This window comes from Punica granatum, chromosome 7, assembly GCF_007655135.1.
Source record: "Punica granatum isolate Tunisia-2019 chromosome 7, ASM765513v2, whole genome shotgun sequence".
NCBI classification, from domain to species: domain Eukaryota; kingdom Viridiplantae; phylum Streptophyta; class Magnoliopsida; order Myrtales; family Lythraceae; genus Punica; species Punica granatum.
The window spans coordinates 1,773,345-1,797,612 of NC_045133.1; the positions used below are offsets into that span (position 1 = coordinate 1,773,345).

At 40.3% G+C, this 24,268-nt stretch overlaps 3 protein-coding genes across 3 annotated transcripts; all 3 read left to right on the plus strand.

Annotated features, from left to right (window-relative positions):
- The first annotated feature begins 438 nt into the window (after nucleotides 1-438).
- LOC116215070 (receptor-like protein 43) lies at nucleotides 439-3,004 on the plus strand. The gene is made up of 2 exons (XM_031550641.1): nucleotides 439-2,540; nucleotides 2,659-3,004. Exons 1-2 carry the CDS (start codon nucleotides 457-459, stop codon nucleotides 2,684-2,686), a joined length of 2,112 nt encoding a protein of 703 aa, XP_031406501.1. The 5' UTR covers nucleotides 439-456; the 3' UTR covers nucleotides 2,687-3,004.
- A 6,282-nt stretch (nucleotides 3,005-9,286) lies between these two features.
- LOC116213595 (receptor-like protein Cf-9 homolog) lies at nucleotides 9,287-11,571 on the plus strand. The gene is made up of 3 exons (XM_031548609.1): nucleotides 9,287-9,585; nucleotides 10,008-10,956; nucleotides 11,086-11,571. The coding sequence occupies exons 1-3, from the start codon at nucleotides 9,287-9,289 to the stop codon at nucleotides 11,569-11,571; spliced, it is 1,734 nt and encodes a 577-aa protein (XP_031404469.1).
- A 9,790-nt stretch (nucleotides 11,572-21,361) lies between these two features.
- Nucleotides 21,362-23,988, plus strand: LOC116213378 (receptor-like protein 43). Its single transcript, XM_031548266.1, has 2 exons — nucleotides 21,362-23,509; nucleotides 23,638-23,988. Exons 1-2 carry the CDS (start codon nucleotides 21,426-21,428, stop codon nucleotides 23,663-23,665), a joined length of 2,112 nt encoding a protein of 703 aa, XP_031404126.1. The 5' UTR covers nucleotides 21,362-21,425; the 3' UTR covers nucleotides 23,666-23,988.
- Nucleotides 23,989-24,268: the final 280 nt, after the last annotated feature.

Here is a 24,268-nt window from a genome sequence, read left to right on the forward strand (position 1 = left end):
TTATCTCATATGTTTTGAATTTTTCAAATAAATGTATTCGGTGTTATTTCGCGCAACACCCTGTCTCCGGTTCCTAGCATAGAAAGAAAAGGAAACTTGGCTGTGGAAACACTTTTTTTTTTTTTTGGGTTGTAGAATCTTGATTCGTACCAAATATATCGATGCAGCATTACTCTACTCACCTAAAACGAGAGGACACGAGTGATTCTCAAGTCATGTTGACAGTACTATGGAGATGTCCGATGAGTTTTGCCACAGTGACTTCTATAGTGATAGATAGGAGCTCCAGCGTTTACGTTCTATGTGTGGTTGACAAGTCAGCCATAGACAACCTTTACTCGATTGGTATGTACGTACGTAGGTGCTCCATCTATATAAAGACTCCTAGTCCTAAGTCATCCTCAGGACAACTATCCAATAATCTCAGTGCACCTCCAAGTCAGTCTCGAAAAAAAGATGAAGCCAGGTCACGTATACCTCTGTCTCTTCTTCCTACTCTTCGAGCCATCTATGACTATCCTTGTGTCATCTCCCTTCACACAGTCCTCAGGTCGTGTGGATCAGTGCAATGCCATATTCCAGTTCAGCAATTCACTTGGAATCGCCACCAGGATTGAGTCCAGTTATTACTGCAATGCAAACTTCTATAATTGGACCTCTTATCCAAGGACAGCCTCTTGGATGAGAGGTACCGACTGCTGCAAGTGGGATGGGATAACGTGCGACAACGTAACAGGAGATGTGATCGAAGTCAACCTTAGCTGTAGTCGTCTCCAAGGGATCCTCCACGTTAACAGCACTCTCTTCTCGCTTCGTAATCTTCGGGCCCTCTACCTCCGAGGTAATGGTCTCACCGGGCACATCCCATCATCCATTTGTCAAATGACTTCCCTGGAAACCCTGTCTCTTTCAGATAACAAGCTTGACGGACCCATCCCACCATGTTTGGGAAATCTGACCAAAATCTCGTCCTTGAGCTTGAGTTTTAACCATATACGAGGTTCACTGCCGAGATCCCTAGCAAACTGTACCAGGTTGGAAAATCTTTTCCTTTACTCGAATGACATAACCGATTCTTTTCCACACTGGCTTAGAACAGTCCCGCTACGATTACTGCATCTGGGTGGTAACAACTTCCATGGCCCTGTTGGAGCTGATCCTTTAGCACTTAACTTCCCTCTCATCAACGATCTGATCCTCTCTCTCAGTAATTTCACCGGCAGCTTGCCGTTTGATTATTTTCTGCATTCAAACTTGACATATATTTACCTATCTGAAAGCAAGTTTGAAGGCAATCTGCCGATTTTACCACCCACAGTTAAAGCGTATGACATCTCAGGCAATAAGTTTACAGGAGGGATCCCTCCTCTGATATGCAATTCTACAAATCTCAAGCTCATTAGGATGTCAAATAATAGGTTGACGGGCAGCATACCTTGGTGTCTCATGAAAGCGAGTACCAACCTGTTGGAGCTCACCCTATCTATGAATTTCTTTCAAGGCCCAATACCAAATATATCAGCTCTCAACAACTGCAGTTTGAAGACATTTGACTTGTCGGAAAATAATTTAGAAGGTAAATTGCCACGTTTCTTGGCCAATTGCAGCAACCTGGGAGAATTAGATTTCAGCAACAATGAACTCGAGGATTTGTTTCCCAGCTGGCTCGAAGCTCTCCCAAGCCTCTATGTTCTGGGTTTAAGGTCGAACAAGTTCCATGGTCTAGTAAAAAGTAGCAGATCGGCTCAACCCTTTCCCAGGCTTCACATTTTTGACATCTCCAATAACAATTTCTCTGGTGCTTTTCCAACTCAGTATATTGCTAGTTTCAAAGGCATGATGGGTGGAGACAAGGTGCGCGGGAACCTATTATTTCAGGAACATGGCGTGAGAAACTTTTATACTACACATGTGATCGGGAAAGGGAATATATTAGATTTGAGGAGAATTCACAAGACATACACGGTCATCGACTTATCATGTAACCATTTCCAAGGGGAGATACCTGAGTTGATTGGGGATCTTAAATTACTCATAGGGCTAAACTTCTCTCATAACAACCTGACTGGTGCTATCCCGTACTCGTTGGGGAATCTGACTAATCTTGAATGGCTAGACCTCTCGTTCAATAATCTCACTGGAAAGATACCTGGATCCTTAGCTGATTTAACATCACTGGAATACTTAAATCTCTCAACGAACCGACTCGTGGGACCAATTCCTGAAGGCAAACAGTTGAACACATTTCAGAGTGATGCCTTTGGGGGGAATCCCGGGTTGTGTGGATTTCCCTTGCAAAGACAATGTGGAGGGGACGCAAATGAACCACCAGCATCAAGTACTCTTAAAGATGAAGAAAACACGAACAATGGAAGTTGGATAGAGTGGCAAGCGGTACCGCTGGGTTACGGATGCGGAACTGTTCTTGGACTTTCTGTGGGATATATCATCCTTCATTTCCAAAGACCTCTATGGCTCATGAGGATGATTGAGAGAAGAATATACAAGCTGCAAAGAAGAGCTCGAAGAACTCATGAAAGGTGAACTACAAACTCGTATTTACATAATAATTTACATGTGCTCTCTGTTACTATTGTAATTTCTATTTCTAGCAAGAAAATCACTTCGAATTTTTTCTTTTTCTTTTTATATTCAAAGCGATGGCGGGAGGACGCGGCGGCGATGATTGAGGCAAAGCCACAACAGTTGATGGATCACAATAAATGGCAGGAATGTAGGAGCCTTCATACCCATCCTCAGTTCGGGAGATCTTAGAGATCATACTAACAGAGGAATGGAGTGTCTGTGTGTCAGTATGTGTGTGTATGTGGTCTTATATATTCAAATCCTAGCAATGTTGTGATGTAATAAACAACACAAGGCAAATATGGAGCACTACAAGTTGAATATCAACTAATCTCGACGTCGTCAAGTATGGCCTAATGGTTCTCTTCTTGGTAAGACGGAGTTTGCTGAATGATAAGACTGTGTCTGTTAATGAGCATTCGAGGAGTTCCTATTTACGGAATCAGAAAATGTTTTTTTCTTTCCAATTCCTAGACTTTCTACTGCACATTTCCTTTATTTGTTAATGAACTGAAATCCTTGCTGGTACAGGAGCTGAGCTGAGCCTCCCTCATATATTTACAGCCAATAGCTTGGTTTATCCAAGATGCCACGACAAGAAGTCGTAGCACTAGAAAACTATCTCTGACTAGCTCTAGCATAAACAGTAACACCCTCGTATTGGGTCCAAAGTTCGGCAGAGATGCATCATTATCATCTCCAGAAATAAAAAAATGGAAGATAATCATTGGATATTTTCTCTCGTGATTGTCAATGCTGAGGAGGTAGTGGATATCACTCCTAGTAGGACAGTTTATCCCCGATCCCTTTGACACAACGCCCTAAGTGATGAAATGGAAGTAGAATCCTATCAACTAGACACTGCAATGAAAGAAGAAAAGTCCACATGCCAGTCTCCTTAAACCAAGAAAGAAGAAATATCACTATCGTACAAAGTATTGTTAGCTCTGCATCTAGATATTCTGATGAGATCTATAGTTAGAGACTCAAACGAAATGCTTCAACCCTGCATCCGAGTCACAAAATCTTACTTCAGTTTGTGTGATATATTTAGCCATGATGGTAGTAATAGAGTCAAAAATTCTTCAGCTTTTGCCCTTCCACGTCCTGCTCGTTGGTCTTTCGGAATCGACAACATGGGCCAAATCAAGACGTATAACAAACTTCACCGGGCACATGGAAATTTACTACCACTTTGTTTTCAGGTATTCTTGTCAAAGTTGATGAGTTCACTCTGAAGGAATTCAATGATAACACGATATCTAAGTTGGAATCTTTTAATCATTCCAAAGCTAGCAAAGCAAATTCAGCATATTCGATAACTTTAGTAACTGTAGTCTTGTGAATCATACTTCACCAACCCGAATTTATGGAAATTCCATAAGATCCCTTCAAGGAATCGTTACTTTGAGCGTTGAGAGGTTCAGCTTTTCACCCTGGTCTTTTTTTACTATATTAAAATTTAGTAGAAAAATAAAATTCATGGAAAGCAAGAAAGCATGATGGTCATAATAATTCATCTCCATGAAGTGCTCTAAAGCAGAAAAGAAGACTTGGCTGTGGAATCTCATTCGAGCAGGATACCGTGGTGATACATTACTCCACTTGCTCAAATAAGAGCTCACCACTGATTTAATAGTCAGATGTAGAAAAAAGTGTAGGAATTTTTATCGTGGAGTTTCGAGTAATTCCGTGTTAACAGTATGGTGCGGAAATTGTTCTGTTGTATTTATGATTTGTACAAGCTATATACAAAACATATATTCCTAGGCTGAATTGCCTTGATGTAAGGGAAAAAAAAAGCCTTGATGTATAAAAAGTTTCTTGGTGATTTTTCTTCAGAAGATAAGAACCAGAATTTTCTTAGAATAAGAAATGTTCGATGAGTTTTGGGAGTAAGTTTTCGTGTTTGATTCCCCGCCCTCAGGTTTTTATGCCCCTCAACTTGCCCTTTTCCCTTCTAGAGCTCACAAAACAGCCGTAGAAAAAGTAAAAATGTTGAACAGGATTTGCAGAAGCAGAAGTCCTTTTGCTGCAGAGACATTTCTTCATGGACGTGAATGTGTATATGTACGATTCCATCAAACATGGAGTGGCAAGATAAGACTCCCTAGTCATCCTCAAACAGCAGCTCACCACAATCACACTGCATAACACCTGTTTCCGAATCTCAAAAATGAAAAAAAAAAAATGAGGCTGGATCATGTAATCCTCAGTCTCTTCTTTCTGCTTTTTGAGCCGTCAATGACGACTAATGTGATGCCTCACTCCAATTTTCCAGTTCTTTTCAAATCACCACCAGGATTGATTCAAAGTATTTTTTTGCAATGAAGGCGGCGACAGTATCACGTATTATCCAAATACAACCTCTTGGAAGGAAGGTATCAAGTACCGACTGATGCGCGTAGGACAAGATCCCGTGTACCCCTCTTGAGCAGCGCAAGCTTGAGAGACTGGAGTCTTTGGTACCGAGCCTGGTGTATATTCCATTCCTCGGGGGGTTGTCAAGGTTTCCAGAGACTGCTCCGAGCAAGTTCATGCCACATGAAAGTATGTATTGTAGGCGCTGTTCCTGTCATTGCTATTAAAATCTTCGGTTTATTCCAGGTTTGAAGCCTTACAAGTCGTTTACAGTAATAATGTGCGTATCTAGGCTTTGGCCTTTGATCTTGTCGTTGGCTTTGGTTAGTTGGGCTTCTCATGGAACCGTAGTGCTCAATGAATCTTCCTGCATCCAAACGCTTACAACAATCAGTCATAGCCCTAACTAGCTCGAGTCTAGATAGGAACGCTCCCATATGGAGCAAAAAGCTTGGAGGAGGTGCAACATTACCATAAGAGAATCACCCGATCATTTTGCTTATGGCTGTCGATGCTGAGGGAGGTAGTTCATTCCATCCCCGATAGAACAGTGAATTCCGATCCCACAATATGGCGCCATGTATCAGCGATAAAATGGAAAGCATAATCTAATCAGCTAGGCATTGCAGCAGAAGCAAATATAAATAAATAATACAACAGTGTTGTTCTCTGATGGGACTGCTCCTTTGAGCAGCGCCCCTCCCGTCCTATAGTCGAGGGACTGAAGGATAATACTGCTGCGCAACAGTGTTGTTTTCATCTCCATCGCTGTGGATTGAGGGTTCGGTTCCGGGTTATTAACTTGAAGTTTGGTTTCATGTTGGGTGACCAATCCTTTTGTCAGGTTCTCAATGATTGTGATGAAATTGCTCAGATACTGCCTATCAATTTCAGTAGCAGCTCTAAGCAACCCCAAGGGGTTCAGCATAGTGATTAATGTGCACTCAAGTTTGCACCGAGATCAGGGTTTGAATCCCCTTGGGGCCACCGGAGCACCTTTGGCGTAATTACCCGCTCCGTACGCTGCTGGGGGTTCACGGAGGCCCGAGGATTAGTTGAGCGAAGCCCGGACACCCCGGGTTAGCAAAAGAAAAAAAAGTAGCAGCTTTGAGCGGAAGATGGCCGTGATCACGGAAGAACGGTTTCTTCAATTAACTGCCCAACCGTGAGACCGCAGTAAGTATTGATCATAGCAAAGTGATTACTTTTGTGAGACCCGGTATTTATTTTTCAAACATGCATACATACACATATACTTACATTTGCTTATATATGTATATTACATATTACATGTTTATGTTGCTGGAGTAATAATAATAATAATAATAATAATAATAAAGAAATGGTGGCATGGGCTCTATGTGGCCCCCAAACTCTTCCCCTAAACTCTTTCCACGCCATCTCATTCGTTTCATTTATCTCTTTCTTTTTCTTTCTCTGTTTGTTTTGCTGGGGAAGACGAAGAAGAAATAGAGGGGGAGAGAGAGAGAGAGAGAAATAGAAAGAGAGAACAACGAGGGAGAGAGAACTACTGAGATAGAAGTTATCTCACAAGGAAGAGTTTACTATTGTATTGTCGGTTGGATATTGACAGAGTTTGGGAATTTGGGGGTTGAGGAGACTGAGAATATACCCCTAGAAGGCTCCACATGTTGAGTTGTCTTTTTGGGGTATTTATGAGTACTTTCCTCCATCATAAAATGATAGTAACTAATTAGATGTATTGTCATCAAAGTGGAGGTGACAAAATGATTGAGGAATATAGTCTGATTTATTTGTTGAGTATGCTAGTATCATTGTTTGATTATAGTCATGGGATCGTTGGATCCGGTAGAATAGAAAAATGGGTCCGATCGACTGCTAGCCCTGGCAGAATATAAATTGAGGTCAACTCTTACCATTAGAGGTCAATAGGCGGCCCCCGCTTATGGATATGTTTATGAGGATCTGCGGATAATTTATTTGAGATGTGCGGGGTCACGGTACCGTCACAACGTTGTCGCGATGAATGCGACCCTATGGCTATATTATTATTACTTGAGATTATTTGTCGAATTAATTGTGTGAAAGGAATATGTTGGTATTAGACTTGATATTGTGGTAGAATATATATATGATTGATTGTATGTGAATTATGATAGTATATTAGTTCATTTTACTTTGGAATATAGTACTCACTAAGATGCAGCTCACAGTCCCTGCATATATTTTTTCAGATGAGCTAGGAGCTAAACTAGCAGCACATGAGAACTTTTTGGACAATCGAGGATCAGCACGAAGGGCTTCTAGCTAGATCTATGTATATTGTAGGTATTAAGTTATATACTAAATGCTTATAGATATGTTGCGATCTGAAATTTTTGATTTAGTCATTTTATAGATTACTATGTGATTACTTATATATATATATTTCTATATTTATGCGCTGATGGGAAAATATATAACAGGTTTGTGAAATAAATAGATATCTAGAATTTTTAGGAGAAATTTATGTCGAATTTTCAGGTCGTGGCAACTTTCTCTCTACGAGCAATTCTAGGCGGTGAAGGCCACATAAATACTTTCGCAGGATTATTATTATCCCTTGGGATATAAGAAAAAAAAGAAAAGGATAATTAAGCATTGGATAGCACGTTGAAGGTGTAGATGATTGTCTTTTAAATGCGATTTTCATTCAAGAAAATGGGAAACTGAAACTGCTATCCAAAACATAATTTTAATCCATTGGAACTCTTGACTTGTTTTCTCTTGACAACAGCTTCTCTACGAGACTGAGATATACTGGAAGAAATCTTCAGGGGCTGTGGAGAAAAATCACGCTGCTTGGACTTCCTTGAAATTTTGCATTCTGCTTGGATTTCCAGAACCGACAACATGGGCTGAAACGCATGACGCGCTTCACTGGGCGAATGGAATGTTATTCCTCTTTGTTTTTCTTCATCTAGTGGGCCAAATTAATTAATTAAACTTTACTCCCATTATGTGTTTAGCTTCCCTGTCAAAGAAGATGACTACACTTTTTTTCTTTTGATAGGAAGGGATTCACGCTTTCGCCCATAATTTTCATGGTCCACGTGAACACCCTACAAGTTCATAGAGTGGGTCAGTCCAGCCACACATGCCGTGCAAGTGGCCTAATAAAGAGTATTCTCCTACATGATTTATGAGGTGACTTGACTTGGGACTTTCCCAAGGAAGTCGCACTCCATAACCACCAAGCCAACCCTATTGAGTTGATGACTACACTTTTTGAGGATTTCAATAATAACATATGAAATCTAAGTTGGAATCATTGCAAAACAAGCAAAGCAGAATCACTATATTCGGCCAACTTTATTGACTACACTATCGGGAATCATGCTTTAACAACCCGATAGTTTATGGAAATTTCGTAAGATCAAGTGTTGAGCGGTTCCACTTGTCTTCCTGGTCTCAATAAAGTATTATGAACAGCAAAAAAGATGGAAAGTGCTTAAGGCAATAAGCGTCTTTAACTACTCCAGTAAAATTAGTCAAGTCAGATATTAATAAAGAAAGAAAATAAGACTACGCAGTAGATTAATCTCAACTCGTGCCAAATACGGTGGTGATGCGTCGCGCCCACTTAGCTAAAATAAGAGGGCGCTATATTGAGTTTTCACATCAAGTTGACAGTATTATGGAACTTCTGTTGTTGAACTTAATACTTATATTTCGGATAAGCTATGAACTGTTCCATGTCATACTAACCTAAATATATATATACATATATCTATTGTTCCGGTGCAATTTTTCTCAAGAAGATAAGAACTGAATCTTTCGTAGAATAACAAATGTTCAATTGTGTTGCTCGGGTAATTTCATGTGCCCCTCCACCTCGCCACGCCCGTCCAGAACACACAAAATCAGCCATAAACCAAAATTTAGGACTTTTTTCCTGCAGAGACCTTTCTTTCTAGATATACATGTTTCTAGATGCATTGTATGTTCATTATAAATACACCATCTAGATGCATTGTATGTTCATTATAAATACACCATCTACATAAGACTCCCAAGCCGTCCTCAAACAACTAGCCAACTATATCCTGGTGTGTCTCTGCTCCTTGAGTCTCGTAAAAATAAAAAGAATGAGCCAGGACTTGTATTCTTCTGTCTCTTCTTTCTGTTCTTTGAGTCGTCTACGAGGATTCCTATGCCATCTCCTTTCACACGATTCTCGGGTCATGCCGATCAATGTAATGCATTACTCCAGTTTGCCAGTTAGTATTTCTGCAACATAGATGGTGCCAATATCACATCTTATCCAAAGACAGCCTCTTGGAGGAAAGGTACCGACTGCTGCACATGGAACGGGATCATGTGTGACTATGTAACTGGTGATGTGATCGTGGTTGACCTTACCTGTAGTTGTCTCCGTGGGGCCTTCCAGCCTAACAACACCCTCTTCACGCTTAGTAATGTTCAGACCCTCTACCTTCGGGGTAATGATCTCACTGGAGATATCCCATCTTCCATTTGTCGGATGCATTCGCTAGAAAACCTGTCCTTAGCAGATAACAAGCTTGGCGATCTCATACCGCCATGCTTGGGAAACCTTAGCAAAATCGCGTACTTGAGCTTGAGTTTTAACCGAATGCAAGGTTCATTGCTGATGCGGTATAAGAGACGGCAAGTCGGTACATGGAGAAAAATAGGTTATGACGACCCTATTTCGAAGGAAACGGCCTCTGGAGCAAAACTCACCGCTTTGCCGTGATTTTTCGATATTTAAGGCAAATTCCTTCGTTTAGGGCCTCAAACAGACAATTTATGTTATTTAGGACGTTTTTATAATTTTAGGAAAGTATATGTCTTTTGTGCAATTTAAGCGTTTTTAAGACCTATTTAAGCTCTGTGTAAGTCCTAGGGCAAAATGAGTTGTTTTTTTGGATTATCAATAAAAATTGAAGCTTTCGTGCTCTTTACCCAATTCTCGGATTTGTTTGAGTTGGATGCCAATTACCTAGGTATTCGAAGAATCAATAGGGAGTTGAAGGTCGTAGTTCCGGCATTCTGCGGAATCAACGGGTCTGCGACAGGTTACTCGCGTGTATGCTGCGTCAATTGCCCAAATCCCTAGCTAACTGTACCAGGTTGGAATATCTTAGTCTTTTCTCGAATGACATAACCGATTCTTTCCCACACTGGCTGAGAACAGTCCCGCTAGGGGCTCTGCAACTGGGTAAAAACAACTTCCATGGTCTTGTCGGACCTTATCCTTTGGCACTCGACTTCCCTCATCTCAACAAACTGGCCATAAAGATGAATAATTTCGCCGGCAGCTTGCCTGCCAAGTATTTTCTGCAGTCAAACTTGACGTATATTGACTTATCGAGCAACAAGTTTGAAGGTGCTCTGCCGATCTTACCACCCACATTAGAAATGTTTTTCCTTTCAAGCAACAGGTTCACTGGAGAGATTCCTCTTCTGTTATGCAATTCTACCATTCTCGTGACCGTTGAGTTGTCAGACAATAGCTTGACCGGCAGAATACCTCAGTGCCTCGTGGATGGGAGTGTCAGCGTATTGGACTTATACCTATCTATGAATTCCTTTCGAGGCCCAATACCTGAAACATTATCAGTTCCAAACAACTGCAGCTTTACAACTATTGACTTATCACAAAATCATTTGGGAGGCAAATTGCCAAGGTTCTTGGCAAACTGCAGCAAGCTGGAAACTTTAGATCTCAGTAACAATGAACTCCAGGATTCATTTCCCAGTTGGCTTGAAGCTCTCCCGAGCCTGTACATTCTGATTTTAAGGTCGAACAAGTTCCATGGTCTAGTAAATACTGGTGGATCGCCTCAACCCTTTTCCAAGCTGCAAATTTTTGATCTCTTCAATAACAATTTCCATGGTGCTTTCCCAACCAAATATGTTGCTAGTTTCAAAGGCATGACAGGTGGAGATGAGAAACGAGGGAACTTCGTTTATCGGGCGGGGGACAGCCAAATCTTTTATGCTGCTAGTGTGATTGGGAAAGGGGTTATGCTAGAGTTGATTAAAATTCAAATAGCATTTTCAGTCATCAACTTATCGTGTAACCATTTTCAAGGGAAGATACCTGATGTGATCGGGGATCTAAAATTACTCACAGGCCTCAACTTCTCTTAGAACAACCTGACGGGCCCTATCCCGTATTCATTTGGGAATCTGACTAATCTTGAATGGCTAGACCTCTCGCTGAATAATCTCTCTGGAGAGATCCCCGGATCCTTAGCTGATCTAACATCACTGGCATACTTAAATCTCTCCATGAACTGGCTCATGGGACCCATTCCTAAGGGCAAACAGTTCAACACATTCAAGAGCGACTCCTTTGGGGGAAATCCCGGGCTGTGTGGATTTCCATTGCCAAGAGAATGCGGAGAGGATGCAAACAAACCGCCACCATCAACTCATGCAGAAGAAGAAGATACGGAGAAGGGAAGTTGGATCGAATGGCGGGCAGTACCAATGGGTTATAGATGCGGGACTGCATTTGGACTTTCAGCAGGATATATCATGCTTCATTTCCGGAGACCACTATGGCTCATGAGGATGATGGAGAGAAGAATATACAAGCTGCAAAGGAGAGCTAGAAGAACTCGTGGAAGGTGAGCTACAAAGTCGTATTTAGATATCGATTTATGCCTGCTCTTAATTCCTGTCATATCTTTCTATATATTTCCAGAAAGAAAATCACTTTGAAATTTTCTATTTCCCTTTCTTTTTCAATACGAAGAAACTGTACGAGGGCTTGGCGACAGTGAATGAGGTAGAGCAACAAATGGTCGGTAAATTGCAACAAATTGAACGAATATAGGAGCCCCCAGATCCCGACCATGCCCCTCAGTTCGGGTGATCCTGAAGATCATACTAACGCAGGAATGGAGTGTCTCTATGTGTGTTCTTATATATACATGTCATGAGCAGTGTCTTGATGTAATAAAAAACACGAAACAAGGTGTTTGCTGTCACAGTTCGTCGCAAGTTTATGCTACATAAAAAGTATGTACTGTGTTGTTAACTCTGTTGGTGCCTTTGTTACAAAGGTTTGATGAGTTTTAGTAGTGAGTACTAACGTTAAATATTCCGGCCCTCAGGTATTATATGCCCCTCAACTTGCCCTTTCCCCTTCTAGAGCTAACAAAACTTCCGTAGAAAAAAAATAAGAGTGTTGAACAGGACTCCATAGTCATCCTCAAACAGCAGCATGCCAGCAATCACAGTGCACATCAGTTTCCAATAGCAGCACGCTAGTTTCAAAGGCATGATGGATAGCAACGAGGATCGGGGGTAGCTACTACATTGGGAAGACGGCGGACAATACTTTAAAATTACACATGTGATCTGGAAAGGGGATTATGTTAGATCTGTCGAGAATTTAGAAGACGTCCACGCTAATCGACTTATCATGTAACAGTTTTCAAGGGGAAATCCTTGAGGTGATTGGGGGATCTAAAATTACGCTCATAAGGCTCAACTTCTCTAAGAACAACTTGACCGGTGCTATCCCGCATTCGTTAGGGGACCTGACTAATCTTTAATGGCTAGACCTCTTATTGAATAGTCTCTCTGGAGAGACTTCTGTTAATTGCTGAATCCTTAGTTGATCTAACATTACTGGAATACTTAAATCTCTCCACGAACCGACTTGTGGGACCAATTTGTGAAATCCGACAATTTCGACACCAATAAACCTAATCATATATGTTATATGTATTATATATATATATATATATATCTATATTGCTGCTGGTTGACACTGTTGACTTATATATATATATACACACACACATGTAATTATAATGCAGGTGGCTTGAAACAAAAAAAAAAAGAAGAAGCTAATGGGCTGATATATTAGTGTAGGCTTGGAATCATGAAGCCCATAAGGCCCCAACACTTTTACCTCGAGCCCATTGTTATTTCCACTGCCTCTTCCCTTCGCTTTTATTGTGTTTTGGTCTGTTTTTGGAAAAGGGTGAAGTAGCGTGGAAACAACCACAGCGAGAGGGGGAGAGAGAGAGTAATTTCGGGAGATTATTGCAAAAAGAAAAGGGGAGAGAGAGAGAGAGACGGAATGGGAGAGTTCGGGATGGAGCTCACCCGAAGATGAGGAACAGGGGAAGAACCGAGATGACGAAGGGAAAAAGGAGTGTTCTGTGCAAAAGAGAGAGAAGTATCGAGGGAAAGGAAATTGAGCGTAGAGAGAGAGAGAGAGAGAGAGAGAGAGAGAGAGAGGGAGAGCTCTGCTCGAGAGGAAATAGAGTAGAGAAGAAGAACGCGAGCTTGATGGATAGCTCAGGCTTGGGGTTTAGGGAAGAATCGAGAGGATAATGGGTCCATGGCAGCGGAGAGTGTAGCAAGAGAGGGAGAGAGTGAGCGAGCTGAAGGTGAGAGCGAAAGGAAGTGATGAAAAGGGAACCCGGAATAGAGCCCACTCAAGGATGAAGAAGAAATGGACAGGAAAGGAGTATAATTAATGATACGATAGTGTGATTATGTGCTCATGAAATTGATTTCTTGTTACATTTATAATTGATAGGGATGGCGGAGGCCAAAACCATGCATTCCAAAGGTTAGAACCCAGTGAAATATTTTGGAAAATTATATGATTACTCTATTTCCTTGCAAAATGATGTATTATAGTTATATACATTATTTAAGAATAATATTGTAATAGTTAGAGATTAAAGCATTGGTCTTGCGATGTTGTATGAAGGGATTTGGGACATATAGCCCTCTTATGTTTCATTTTGACTTGAGACATACGGTGTGATTGTGTATGATGATTATGTATGAGATATGTGATGATAATATGATATCATTGTAATGTGATTGGAATTGTGCTTGTGGATACTGATATTGCAGCTTGATTGTTATAGCCATGGGACCGTTGGACTTGATGGAATAGGATTTGGGGTGTGGTTGACCGCTGAACCAATGGGATATAAAATGGACGTCTCGACTGCTGATCCGGCGGGATATAAAATGGACGCCTAGACCGTTGAACCGACGTGATATAAAATGGAAGCTAGGTTGGAGGCTTGATCATGGGTGGCCCCCGGTTATGAGAAGTGGTAGGGTGAGATATGGAGATTTAAGCTGAGGTGTAGGGTCACGGTACTAGTTATAACTCGGTTGAGAGGAAATACGACCCTATGGTTATATTGATTGGTTGTATTGTATATTATTTGTCTGGTGTGATTGCTATAGATGATGATTGTTGAGATTGTTTAAAGTTGTTCTGTGAAAGTCGTGTTGTTTGCTAGATTTAGTCAGTGTATGAATGTTTGGTGATGCTGAGTTAATGGTTAACTATAATATTATTATATGGTTATAAAGATAATTGATTGTTTAAAAATGAATTTAGTAATTATTTGTATATATTGTATAACATGCTGTGTTGGTAAATTAAATGACAGACTTGGGTATGCTAGTATTATCTATATGAAAAGTTGGTCATTTAAAAATATTTTTTTTATCTAATAGTAGTTCATTTTACTGTGAAATTTTATGCTCACTGAGACGCGGTTCACACTCTGCATATTATCTTTTCAGATGGATTAGAGATTAGCTTGGCTGAGCAGGAGAACCATTTTTGACAACGGGGATCAACTTGGAAGAGTTCCTAGATAGCCTTGTTTATTTTATATCTTACAGATAATTGAGCTATCATAAGAGAAGCTTAAAAGTATGTTATGGTCTGGATTTTTTTTTGTATAATTATTCTTTTGGTAATTAGAGATCAGTAATAATCTATTGGGATGTTTAACGTGTGATTTATTTGATGGAATAAATAAATTGACAATTGGAGACCTAGCATATTGAAATATTAGCAAGTTTTGGATTATTGAAATTTTAAAAGAAATGTTGCTGAATTTTCGGGTCTTGACACAATTCCTGAAGGCGAACAGTTCAACACATTTCAGAGCGATGCCTTTGGAAAGACAATGTGGAGGGGACACAAATGAAGAAAACACGGAGAATGGAAGCTGGATGGAATGGCCAGCGGTACCAAACGGGTTACGGATGCGCAACTGTTCTTGGACTTTCTGTGGGATATATCATGCTTCATTTCCAAAGACCTCTATGGTTCATAAGGATGATGAAGAGAAGTATATACAAGCTGCAAAGAAGAGCTCGAAGAACTCATGGAAGGTGAACTACAAACTCGTATTTACATAATAATTTGCATGTGCTCTCTGTTACTATTGAAACTTCTATTTCTAATGAGAAAATCACTTCAATTTTTTTCTTTTTCTTTTTATATTCAAAGAGATGGCCGGAGGACGCGGCGGCGATGATTGAGGCAAAGCAACATCAGTTGATGGATCACAATAAATGGCAGGAATGTAGGAGCCTTCATACCCATCCTCAGTTCGGGAGATCTTAAACATTCAAATCCCTGCAATGTTGTGATGTAATAAACAACACAAGGCAAATATGGAAGTTGAATATCAACTAATCTCAACGACGTCAAGTACGGCCTAATGGTTCTGTTCTTGGTAAGACGGAGTTTGCTGAATGATAAGACTCTGTGTATGTTAATGAGCATTCGAGGAGTTCCTATTTACCAGAATCGGAAAATGTTTTTTTTCTTTCCAATTCCTAGACTTTCTACTGCAGATTTCCTTTACTTGTTAATGAACTGAAATCCATGCTGGTACAGGAGCTGAGCTGAACCTCCCTCATATATTTACAGCCAATAGCTTGGTTTATCCAAGATGCCACGACAAGAAGTCGTAGCACTAGAAAACTATCTCTGACTAGCTCTAGCATAAACAGTAACACCCTCGTATTGGGTCCAAAGTTCGGCAGAGATGCATCATTATCATCTCCAGAAATCAAAAAATGGAAGATAATCATTGGATCTTTTCTCTCGTGATTGTCAATGCTGAGGAGGCAGTGGATATCACTCCTAGTAGGACAGTTTATCCCCGATCCCTTTGACACAGCGCCCTCGGTGATGAAATGAAAGTAGAATACTATCAACTAGACACTGCAATGAAAGAAGAAAAGTCCACATGCCAATCTCCTTGAACCAAGAAAGAAAAAATATCACTATCGTACAAAGTATTGTTAGCTCTGCATCTGGATATCTGATGAGATCTATAGTTAGAGACTCAAACGAAATGCTTCAACCCCGCAGCCGAGTCACAAAATCTTACTTCAATTGTGATATATTTAGCCATGATGGTAGTAATAGAGCCAAAAATTCTTCAGCTTTTGCCCTTCCACATCCCCCTCATTTGTCTTTCGGAATCGAAAACATGGGCCAAATCAAGACGTATAACAAACTTCACCGGGCACATGGAAATTTACTACCACTTTGTTTTCAGGTATTCTTGTCAAAGTTGATAAGTTCTTTCTGAAGGAATTCAATGATAATACGATATCTAAGTTGGAAATCATTACAAAGCTAGCCCAGCAAATTCAGCATATTCGATAACTTTAATAACTGTAGTCTTGTGAATCTTACTTCACCAACCCGAATTTATGGAAATTCCATAAGATCCCTTCAAGGAATCGTTCCTTTGAGCGTTGAAGTTCTTCTTTTTGAGCTGTCAATGACGACTAATGTGACGCCTTACTCCAATTTTCCAATTCCTTTAAAATCACCACCAGGACTGATGCGTGTAGGACAAGATCACGTGTACCCCTCTTGAGCAGCACAAGCGAGTTCCTGGTGCATATTCCATTCCTCAGGAGGTTGTCAAGGTTTCCGGAAACGGCTCCTAGCAAGTTCATGCCACATGAAAGTATATGCTGTAGGTTCTGTTCCTGTCATTGCTATCAAAATCCTCGGTTTATTCCAGGTTTGAAGCTTTACAAGTCGTTTACAGTAATAATGTGCGTATCTAGGCTTTGGCCTTTTGATCTTGTTGTTGGCTTTGGTTAGTTGGCTTCTCAGGGAACCGCAGTGCTCAATGAATCTTCCTGCGTCCAAACACTTACAACAATTAGTCATAGCCCCAACTAGCTCGAGTCTAGATAGTAATGCTCCCATCTGGAGCAAGAAGCTTGGAGGAGGTGCAACATTACCATAAAAGAATCACCGGATCATTTTACTTATGGCTGTCGATGCTGAGGGGGGTAGTTCACTCCATCCCTGATAGAACAGCGAATTCCGATCCCACAACATGGGCGCCATATATCAGCGTTAAAATGGAAAGCATAATCTAATAAGCTACGCATTGCAACAGAAGAAAAAAAATAATAATAATACAACAGTGCTGTTCTCTGATCGGACTGTTCCTTTGATCAGCGCCCCTCCCGTCCGTTAGTCGAGGGATTGCAAGGATAAGACTGCTGCACAACACTGTTGTTCTCAGCTCCGTCGCTGTGGATTGAGGGTTCGGTTCCGGGTCATTAACTTGAAGTTTGGTGTTTATGCTAGGTGACCAATCCTTTTGTCAGGTTCTCAATGCTTGTGATGAAATTGCTCAGGTACTGCTTATCGATTTCAGTAGTGACTCTGAGTGGAAGATGGCCGTGATCACGGCAGAACAGCTTCTTCAATTAACTGCCCAACTGTGAGACAGCAGTAAGTATTGATGATAGCAAAGTGATTATTTTCCCTCTGCGAGCAATTCTAGGTGGTGACGGGCCACAGAAATGCTTTCGCAGGACTATTATTATTATTATTATTCATCATCATCATCATTTTTTTGGATAAATTGCACTGGTGGTCCAAAATATTTTACAAATGTTTCATTATGGTCCAAAAAGTTTTTTTCGTTACATGATGGTACAAAATGTTTCAAAGTTGTTTCATGATGGTACAAACCGTCAACTCGAGCTTGATGCCGTTAAGCCGACGCTGACGTGGCTACTACATGTCACTTCCTTGCTGACGTGGCCGAAAAATTTTAAAATTTTAAAATTTTAAAAAAATTTTAAAATTTAAAAACTTTTAAAAATAATTTTAAATTTTAAATTTTTTTTAAAATAATTTTAATATTAAATATTAATTTTTTAAAATTATTTTTAAAAATAAAAAAAATTTAAAAAAATTTTAAAAAAATAATTTTCAAAATTTTAAAATTAATTTCTTTTCATTTTTTTCTAAATTTTTACTCTTTTTTGTATTATTATTTTTTTTATTTTTTAAAAAAAATTTAAAATTTTTTTTATTTTTTTTGAAAATTTTTATTCTTTTTTTGTATTTTTTTTATTATTTTTTTTGTATTTTTTGGATTTTTTAAAATTTTATTTTCTCTTAAATGACGTGGCGCACTATGATTGGTTCCACGTAATAAAAGTGACACATAGGACGCGCCACGTCAGCAAAATGTTAATGGCGTCAGGGCCAATTGACGATTTGTACCATCATGAAACAACTTTGAAACATTTTGTATCATCATGTAACGAAAAAAACTTTTTGGACCATAATGAAACATTTGTAAAACATTTTGGACCACTAGTGCAATTTACTCTTTTTTTTCCCCTTAGGATATAAGAAAAAGGAAAAGGATAACTAAGCATCGGATTGCACGTTGAAGGTGTAGATGTATGTCTTTAAATGCGATTTTCATTCAAGAAAATGGGAAACTGAAACTGCTATCCAAAACATTATATTAATCCATTGGAACTCTTGACTTGTTTTCTCTTGACAACAACATATCTACGAGACTGAGTGATGCGGCAGACGACCTGGCAAGTCGGTACCTGGAGAAAAGTAGGTTCTAGCGACCCTATTTCGAAGGAAACGGCCTCAGGAGCAAAACTCACGGCCTTTGGCGTGAAAAGACGAGATTTAGGTCAAATTCCATCGTTTAGGGCCTCAAACGGGCAATTTATGTTAATTAGGGCGTTTTTTGCTATTTTAGGAAATAATTTATCTTTAAGAATATTTTGATATTGTAGGAGATAGTTTATCTTTAAGGATATTTTGTTAGTTTATCTTTAAGAATATTTCGATATTTTAGGAGATAGTTTATCTTTAAGGATATTTTGTTTCTTTCGATTTATTCTCGTTTTCTCTATTTAAACGCTGTAAGTCCTAGGGCAAAAAAGGAGTCGTCTTTTGGATTATCAATAAAATTCAGAGCTTTTGTGCTTTGTCCAATCTCGGATCGATTTGAGTTTGATACCTATTCCTGGTATTCGTAGAATCAATAGGTATAGGAGGTCGTAGTTCCGATATTCGTGCGGGAATCAACGGGTCTATGACGGTTACTCGCGTTGTATGCTGCGTCAGTTGGTATCAAAGCCTACGGTTTGATCTGGAACAGCCATGCCGCCCAGGAGAAGGGATCGTGTGGACGATGTTCTTGAGCGTGACAACCGGCGACAACTAGAACAGAGGATGGAACGGATGGAGCAAGTCGTGAATCAGAGGATGGATCGTATGATGGAGCAGTTCACACAGCAGATGGCTACACTTTTGGAGAATCAGAATCGGAGAAACCCTAATCCGAATTCTGACCTTGATCGAGAGGAAATCGAGTATGATTCCAATTCTGAAGGGGGCGCGACTTTGTTTTCCGAAGAGAATCCATCCGATGAAGCATTTTTTGTAGCGGGAGGCGATGGAGATCCTGAGTTCGACAAGGAGGAGGAGATTGTGACAGATTTCAACATCAATGATAGTGGTCTTCAAGGATCAGGCTTCCATGAGGGCGCTTTTGACGACTGCTGGTCTGCAGCCCGTGCGACCGTCGGAATCACTGGAGGAAGGGATTGTTTTAGTTACAAGATTGTTTCAGTGCAACCAGTTGACATGTCTGACACTCCTCCCGAAGATCAGCATCTTTGCTCGATTGGTATCTCTAGAGTGGAGGAACCTGTAGAGAATCTCGGAGAAACCCAACACAACTTTGGTTTCGGGAGCACAAGAAAATTCTAAACCGTTGGAAAATTTTCGAATTATGGTGAAAAGTTCGATATTAGTGATACAATTGTATGTGCTCTCGACATTGAGAGTGCTGGAAAGTACTCGGATTATGCTAACATCGATTTTCGGTCAAGTATTGAATATGTGTATATTTGTGTGGATAATTTTATCTCTAGACTCCTAGGGCGAATTCGAGGTCGAATTCTCTCCACCCATGGGAGAATGATGCGGCAAACAACCTGGCAAGTCGGTACTTGGAGAAAAGTAGGTTCTAACACCCTATTTCGAAGGAAACGGTTTCAGGAGCAAAACTCACGGCCTTTGGCCATGAAAAGACGAGATTTAGGCCGAATTTCATCGTTTATGGCCTCAAACGAGCAATTTATGTTAATTAGGGCTTTTTTTGCTATTTTAGGAAATAATTTATCTTTAAAAATATTTCGATATTGTAGGAGATAGTTTATCTTTAAGGATATTTTGTTAGTTTATCTTTAAGAATATTTCGATATTTTAGGAGATAGTTTATCTTTAAGGATATTTTGTTTTTTTCGATTTATTCTCGTTTTCTCTATTTAAACGTTGTAAGCCCTATGGCAAAAAAGGAGTCGTCTTTTGGATTATCAATAAAATTCAGAACTTTCGTGATTTGTCCAATTTCGGATCGATTCGAGTTTGATGTCTATTTCCTGGTATTCGTAGAATCAACAGGTATAGAAGGTCGTAGTTTCAGTATTCGTGCGCAAATCAACGGGTCTGTGACTGTTACTCGCGTTGTACGCTGCGTCACTGAGATATACAGGAAGAAATCTTCAGGCGCCGTGGAGAAAAATCATGCTGCTTGGACTTCCTCGAAATTTTGCATGATGCTTGGACTTCCAGAACCGACAACATGGACTGAAACGTATGGCGCACTTCACTGAGTCGTGCTTTACCAACCCGATAGTTTATGGAAATTTCATAAGATCAAGTGTTGAGCGGTTCCACTTGTCTTCCTGGTCTCAATAAAGTATTATGAACAGCAAAAAAGATTAAAAGTGCTTAAGGTAATAAGCGTCTTTAACTACCCCGGTAAAATTAGTCAAGTCAGACAATAATAAAGAAAGAAAATAAAACTTAGCAGTGGATTAATCTTGACTCGTGCCAAATACGGTGTTGACACGTTGCGCCCACTTAGCTGAAATAAGAGGGCACTATATTGAGTTTTCACATCAAGTTAACAGTATTATGGAACTTCGGTTGTTGAACTTAACACTTAGATTTCGTCTGAGCTATGAACCGTTCCAAGTCATACTAACCTAAATATATACATCTATAGTTCCGGTGCAATTTTTTCTCAAGAAGATAAGAACTGAATCTTTCGTAGAATAACAAATGTTCAATTCTGTTGCTAGGGTAATTTCATATGCCCCTCCACCTCGCCACCCCCGTCCAGAACTCACAAAATCAGCCATAAACCAAAATTTACGAATTTTTTCCTGCAGAAACCTTTCTTTCTAGATATTCATGTTTCTAGATGCATTGTATGTTCATTATAAATAGACCAGCTGCATGAGACTCCCAAGCCGTCCTCAAACAACTGGCCAACTATATCCCGGTGTGTCTCTGCTTCTTGAGTCTTGTAAAAATAAATAGAATGAGGCCAGGACTTGTATTCTCCTGTCTCTTCATTCTGTTATTTGAGCCGTCGATGAGTATTCCTATGCCATCTCCTTTCACGCGATTCTTGGGTCATGCTGATCAATGTAATGCATTACTCCAGTTTGCCAGTTCACTTGGAATCACCACCAATATTGATTCCAAGTATTTCTGCAACATAGATGGCGCCAATATCACATCTTATCCGAAGACAGCCTCTTGGAGGAAAGGTATCGACTGCTGCACGTGGGACGGGATCACGTGTGACTATGTAACTGGTGAAGTGATCGTGGTCGACCTTACCTGTAGTTGTCTCCATGGGGCCCTCCAGCCTAACAGCACCCTCTTCACACTTAGTAATGTTCGGACCCTCTACCTTCGAGGTAATGATCTCACTGGAGATATCCCATCTTCCATTTGTCGGATGCATTCCCTGGAAAACCTATCTTTAGCAGATAACAAGCTTGGCGGTCTCATACCGACATGCTTGGGAAACCTTAGCAAAATCTCGTACTTGAGCTTGAGTTTTAACCGAATGCAAGGTTCATTGCCCAAATCCCTAGCTAACTGTACCAGGTTGGAAATTCTTAGTCTTTTCTCGAATGACATAACCGATTCTTTCCCACACTGGCTGAGAACAGTCCCGCTAGGGCTTCTGCAACTGGGTAAAAACAACTTCCATGGTCTCGTCGGACCTGATCCTTTGGCATTTGACTTCCCTCATCTCTACACCCTGGTCTTAAAGATCAATAATTTCGCTGGCAGCTTGCCATCCAACTATTTTCTGCAATCAAACTTGACAGATATTGACTTCTCAAGCAACAAATTTGAAGGGGCTCTGCCCATCATACCACCCACATTTGAACTGTTTTCTGTCTCAAGCAATAGGTTCACCGGAGAGATTCCTCTTCTGTTATGCAATTCCACAAATCTTGCGAGCCTTGCGTTGTCAAACAATAGCTTGACCGGCAGAATACCTCAGTGCCTCGTGGATGGGAGTGCCAGTTTATTCGAGTTAGACCTATCTATGAATTTCTTTCGAGGCCCAATACCTGAAACAATATCAGCTCCAAACAACTGCAGCTTTACAACTATCGACTTATCACAAAATCATTTAGGAGGCAAATTGCCAAGGTTCTTGGAAAACTGCAGTAAGCTGAAAACTTTAGATCTCAGTAACAATGAACTCCAGGATTCATTTCCCAGTTGGCTTGAAGCTCTCCCCAGCCTGTACATTCTGGTTTTAAGGTCGAACAAGTTCCATGGTCCAGTAAATACTGGCGGATCGCCTCAACCCTTTTCCCAGCTGCAAATTTTTGACCTCTCCAATAACAATTTCCAGGGTGCTTTCCCAACCCAATATGTCGCTAGTTTCAAAGGCATGACAGGTGGAGATGAGAAACGAGGGAACATTGTTGATCGCATACTGGACAACCAAATCTTTTATACTGCTAGTGTGATTGGGAAAGGGGTTACGCTAGAGTTGCATAAAATTCAAAAAGCATTCTTCGTCATCGACTTATCGTGTAACCATTTTCAAGGGAAGATATGTGATGCGATCGGGGATCTAAAATTACTCACAGGCCTCAACTTCTCTCAGAACAACCTGACGGGCGCTATCCCATATTCGTTTGGGAATCTGACTAATCTTGAATGGCTAGACCTCTCGCTGAATAATCTCTCTGGAGAGATCCCCGGATCCTTAGCTGATCTAACATCACTGGCATACTTAAATCTCTCCATGAACTGGCTCATGGGACCCATTCCTAAGGGCAAACAGTTCAACACATTCAAGAGCGACTCCTTTGGGGGAAATCCCGGGCTGTGTGGATTTCCATTGCCAAGAGAATGCGGAGAGGATGCAAACAAACTGCCACCATCAACTCATGCAGAAGAAGAAGATACGGAGAAGGGAAGTTGGATCGAATGGCGGGCAGTACCAATGGGTTATGGATGTGGGACTGCATTTGGACTTTCAGCAGGATATATCATGCTTCATTTCCGGAGACCACTATGGCTCATGAGGATGATGGAGAGAAGAATATACAAGCTGCAAAGGAGAGCTAGAAGAACTCGTGGAAGGTGAGCTACAAAGTCATATTTAGATATCGATTTACGCCTGCTCTTAATTCCTGTCATATCTTTCTATATATTTCCAGAAAGAAAATCACTTTGAAATTTTCTATTTCCCTTTCTTTTTCAATATGAAGAAACTGTACGAGGGCTCAGCGTCGATGAATGAGTCAAAGCAACAAATGGTCGGTAAATTGCAATAAGTGGAACGAATATAGGAGCTTCCAGATCCTGACCATGCCCCTCAGTTCAGGTGATCCTGAAGATCATACTAACGAAGGAATGGAGTGTCTCTATGTGTTTTATTATATATACATGTCATTAGCAGTGTCTTGATAGAATAAAAAACACGAAACAAGGTGTTTGCTGTCACAGTTCGTCACAAGTTTATGCTACATAAAAAGTATGTACTGTGTTGTTAACTCTGTTGGTGCCTTTTTTACAAAGGTTTGATGAGTTTTAGTAGTGAGTACCAATGTTAAATTTTCCGGCCCTCAGGTATTATATGCCCCTCGACTTGCCCTTTTGTTGTTCAATTTTACTGTTTCTGCAGCAAACTCACTCACACACTCACACAAGGATAGAGAGATAGAGAGAAAGGTGAAGGAATGAAGGAAACGTATAGTCACACTCTGCATAATAGAGTTTTGAGTACAAGGAACAAACATAAAAGGAGAGACAGAACAGAAACTGCCCTCACGTACAGAATAACTGCAGGACTACTTCTGCACACCTTTCCTACAAACCTTAAAAATAGCTACTAAAAGT

Excerpts from the sequence above, each read along its gene's own strand:
- LOC116213378 (XM_031548266.1), top strand. The coding sequence starts at position 21,426 with ATGAGGCCAGGACTTGTATTCTCCTGTCTCTTCATTCTGTTATTTGAG. Across the intron at positions 23,510-23,637 it reads GCTAGAAGAACTCGTGGAAG|AAACTGTACGAGGGCTCAGC; the intron begins GTGAGCTACAAA and ends TTCAATATGAAG.
- LOC116213595 (XM_031548609.1), top strand. The coding sequence starts at position 9,287 with ATGTGTGACTATGTAACTGGTGATGTGATCGTGGTTGACCTTACCTGT. Across the intron at positions 9,586-10,007 it reads CAAGGTTCATTGCTGATGCG|GTTACTCGCGTGTATGCTGC; the intron begins GTATAAGAGACG and ends GGTCTGCGACAG. Across the intron at positions 10,957-11,085 it reads CTAGTGTGATTGGGAAAGGG|AACAACCTGACGGGCCCTAT; the intron begins GTTATGCTAGAG and ends AACTTCTCTTAG.
- LOC116215070 (XM_031550641.1), top strand. The coding sequence starts at position 457 with ATGAAGCCAGGTCACGTATACCTCTGTCTCTTCTTCCTACTCTTCGAG. Across the intron at positions 2,541-2,658 it reads GCTCGAAGAACTCATGAAAG|CGATGGCGGGAGGACGCGGC; the intron begins GTGAACTACAAA and ends TTATATTCAAAG.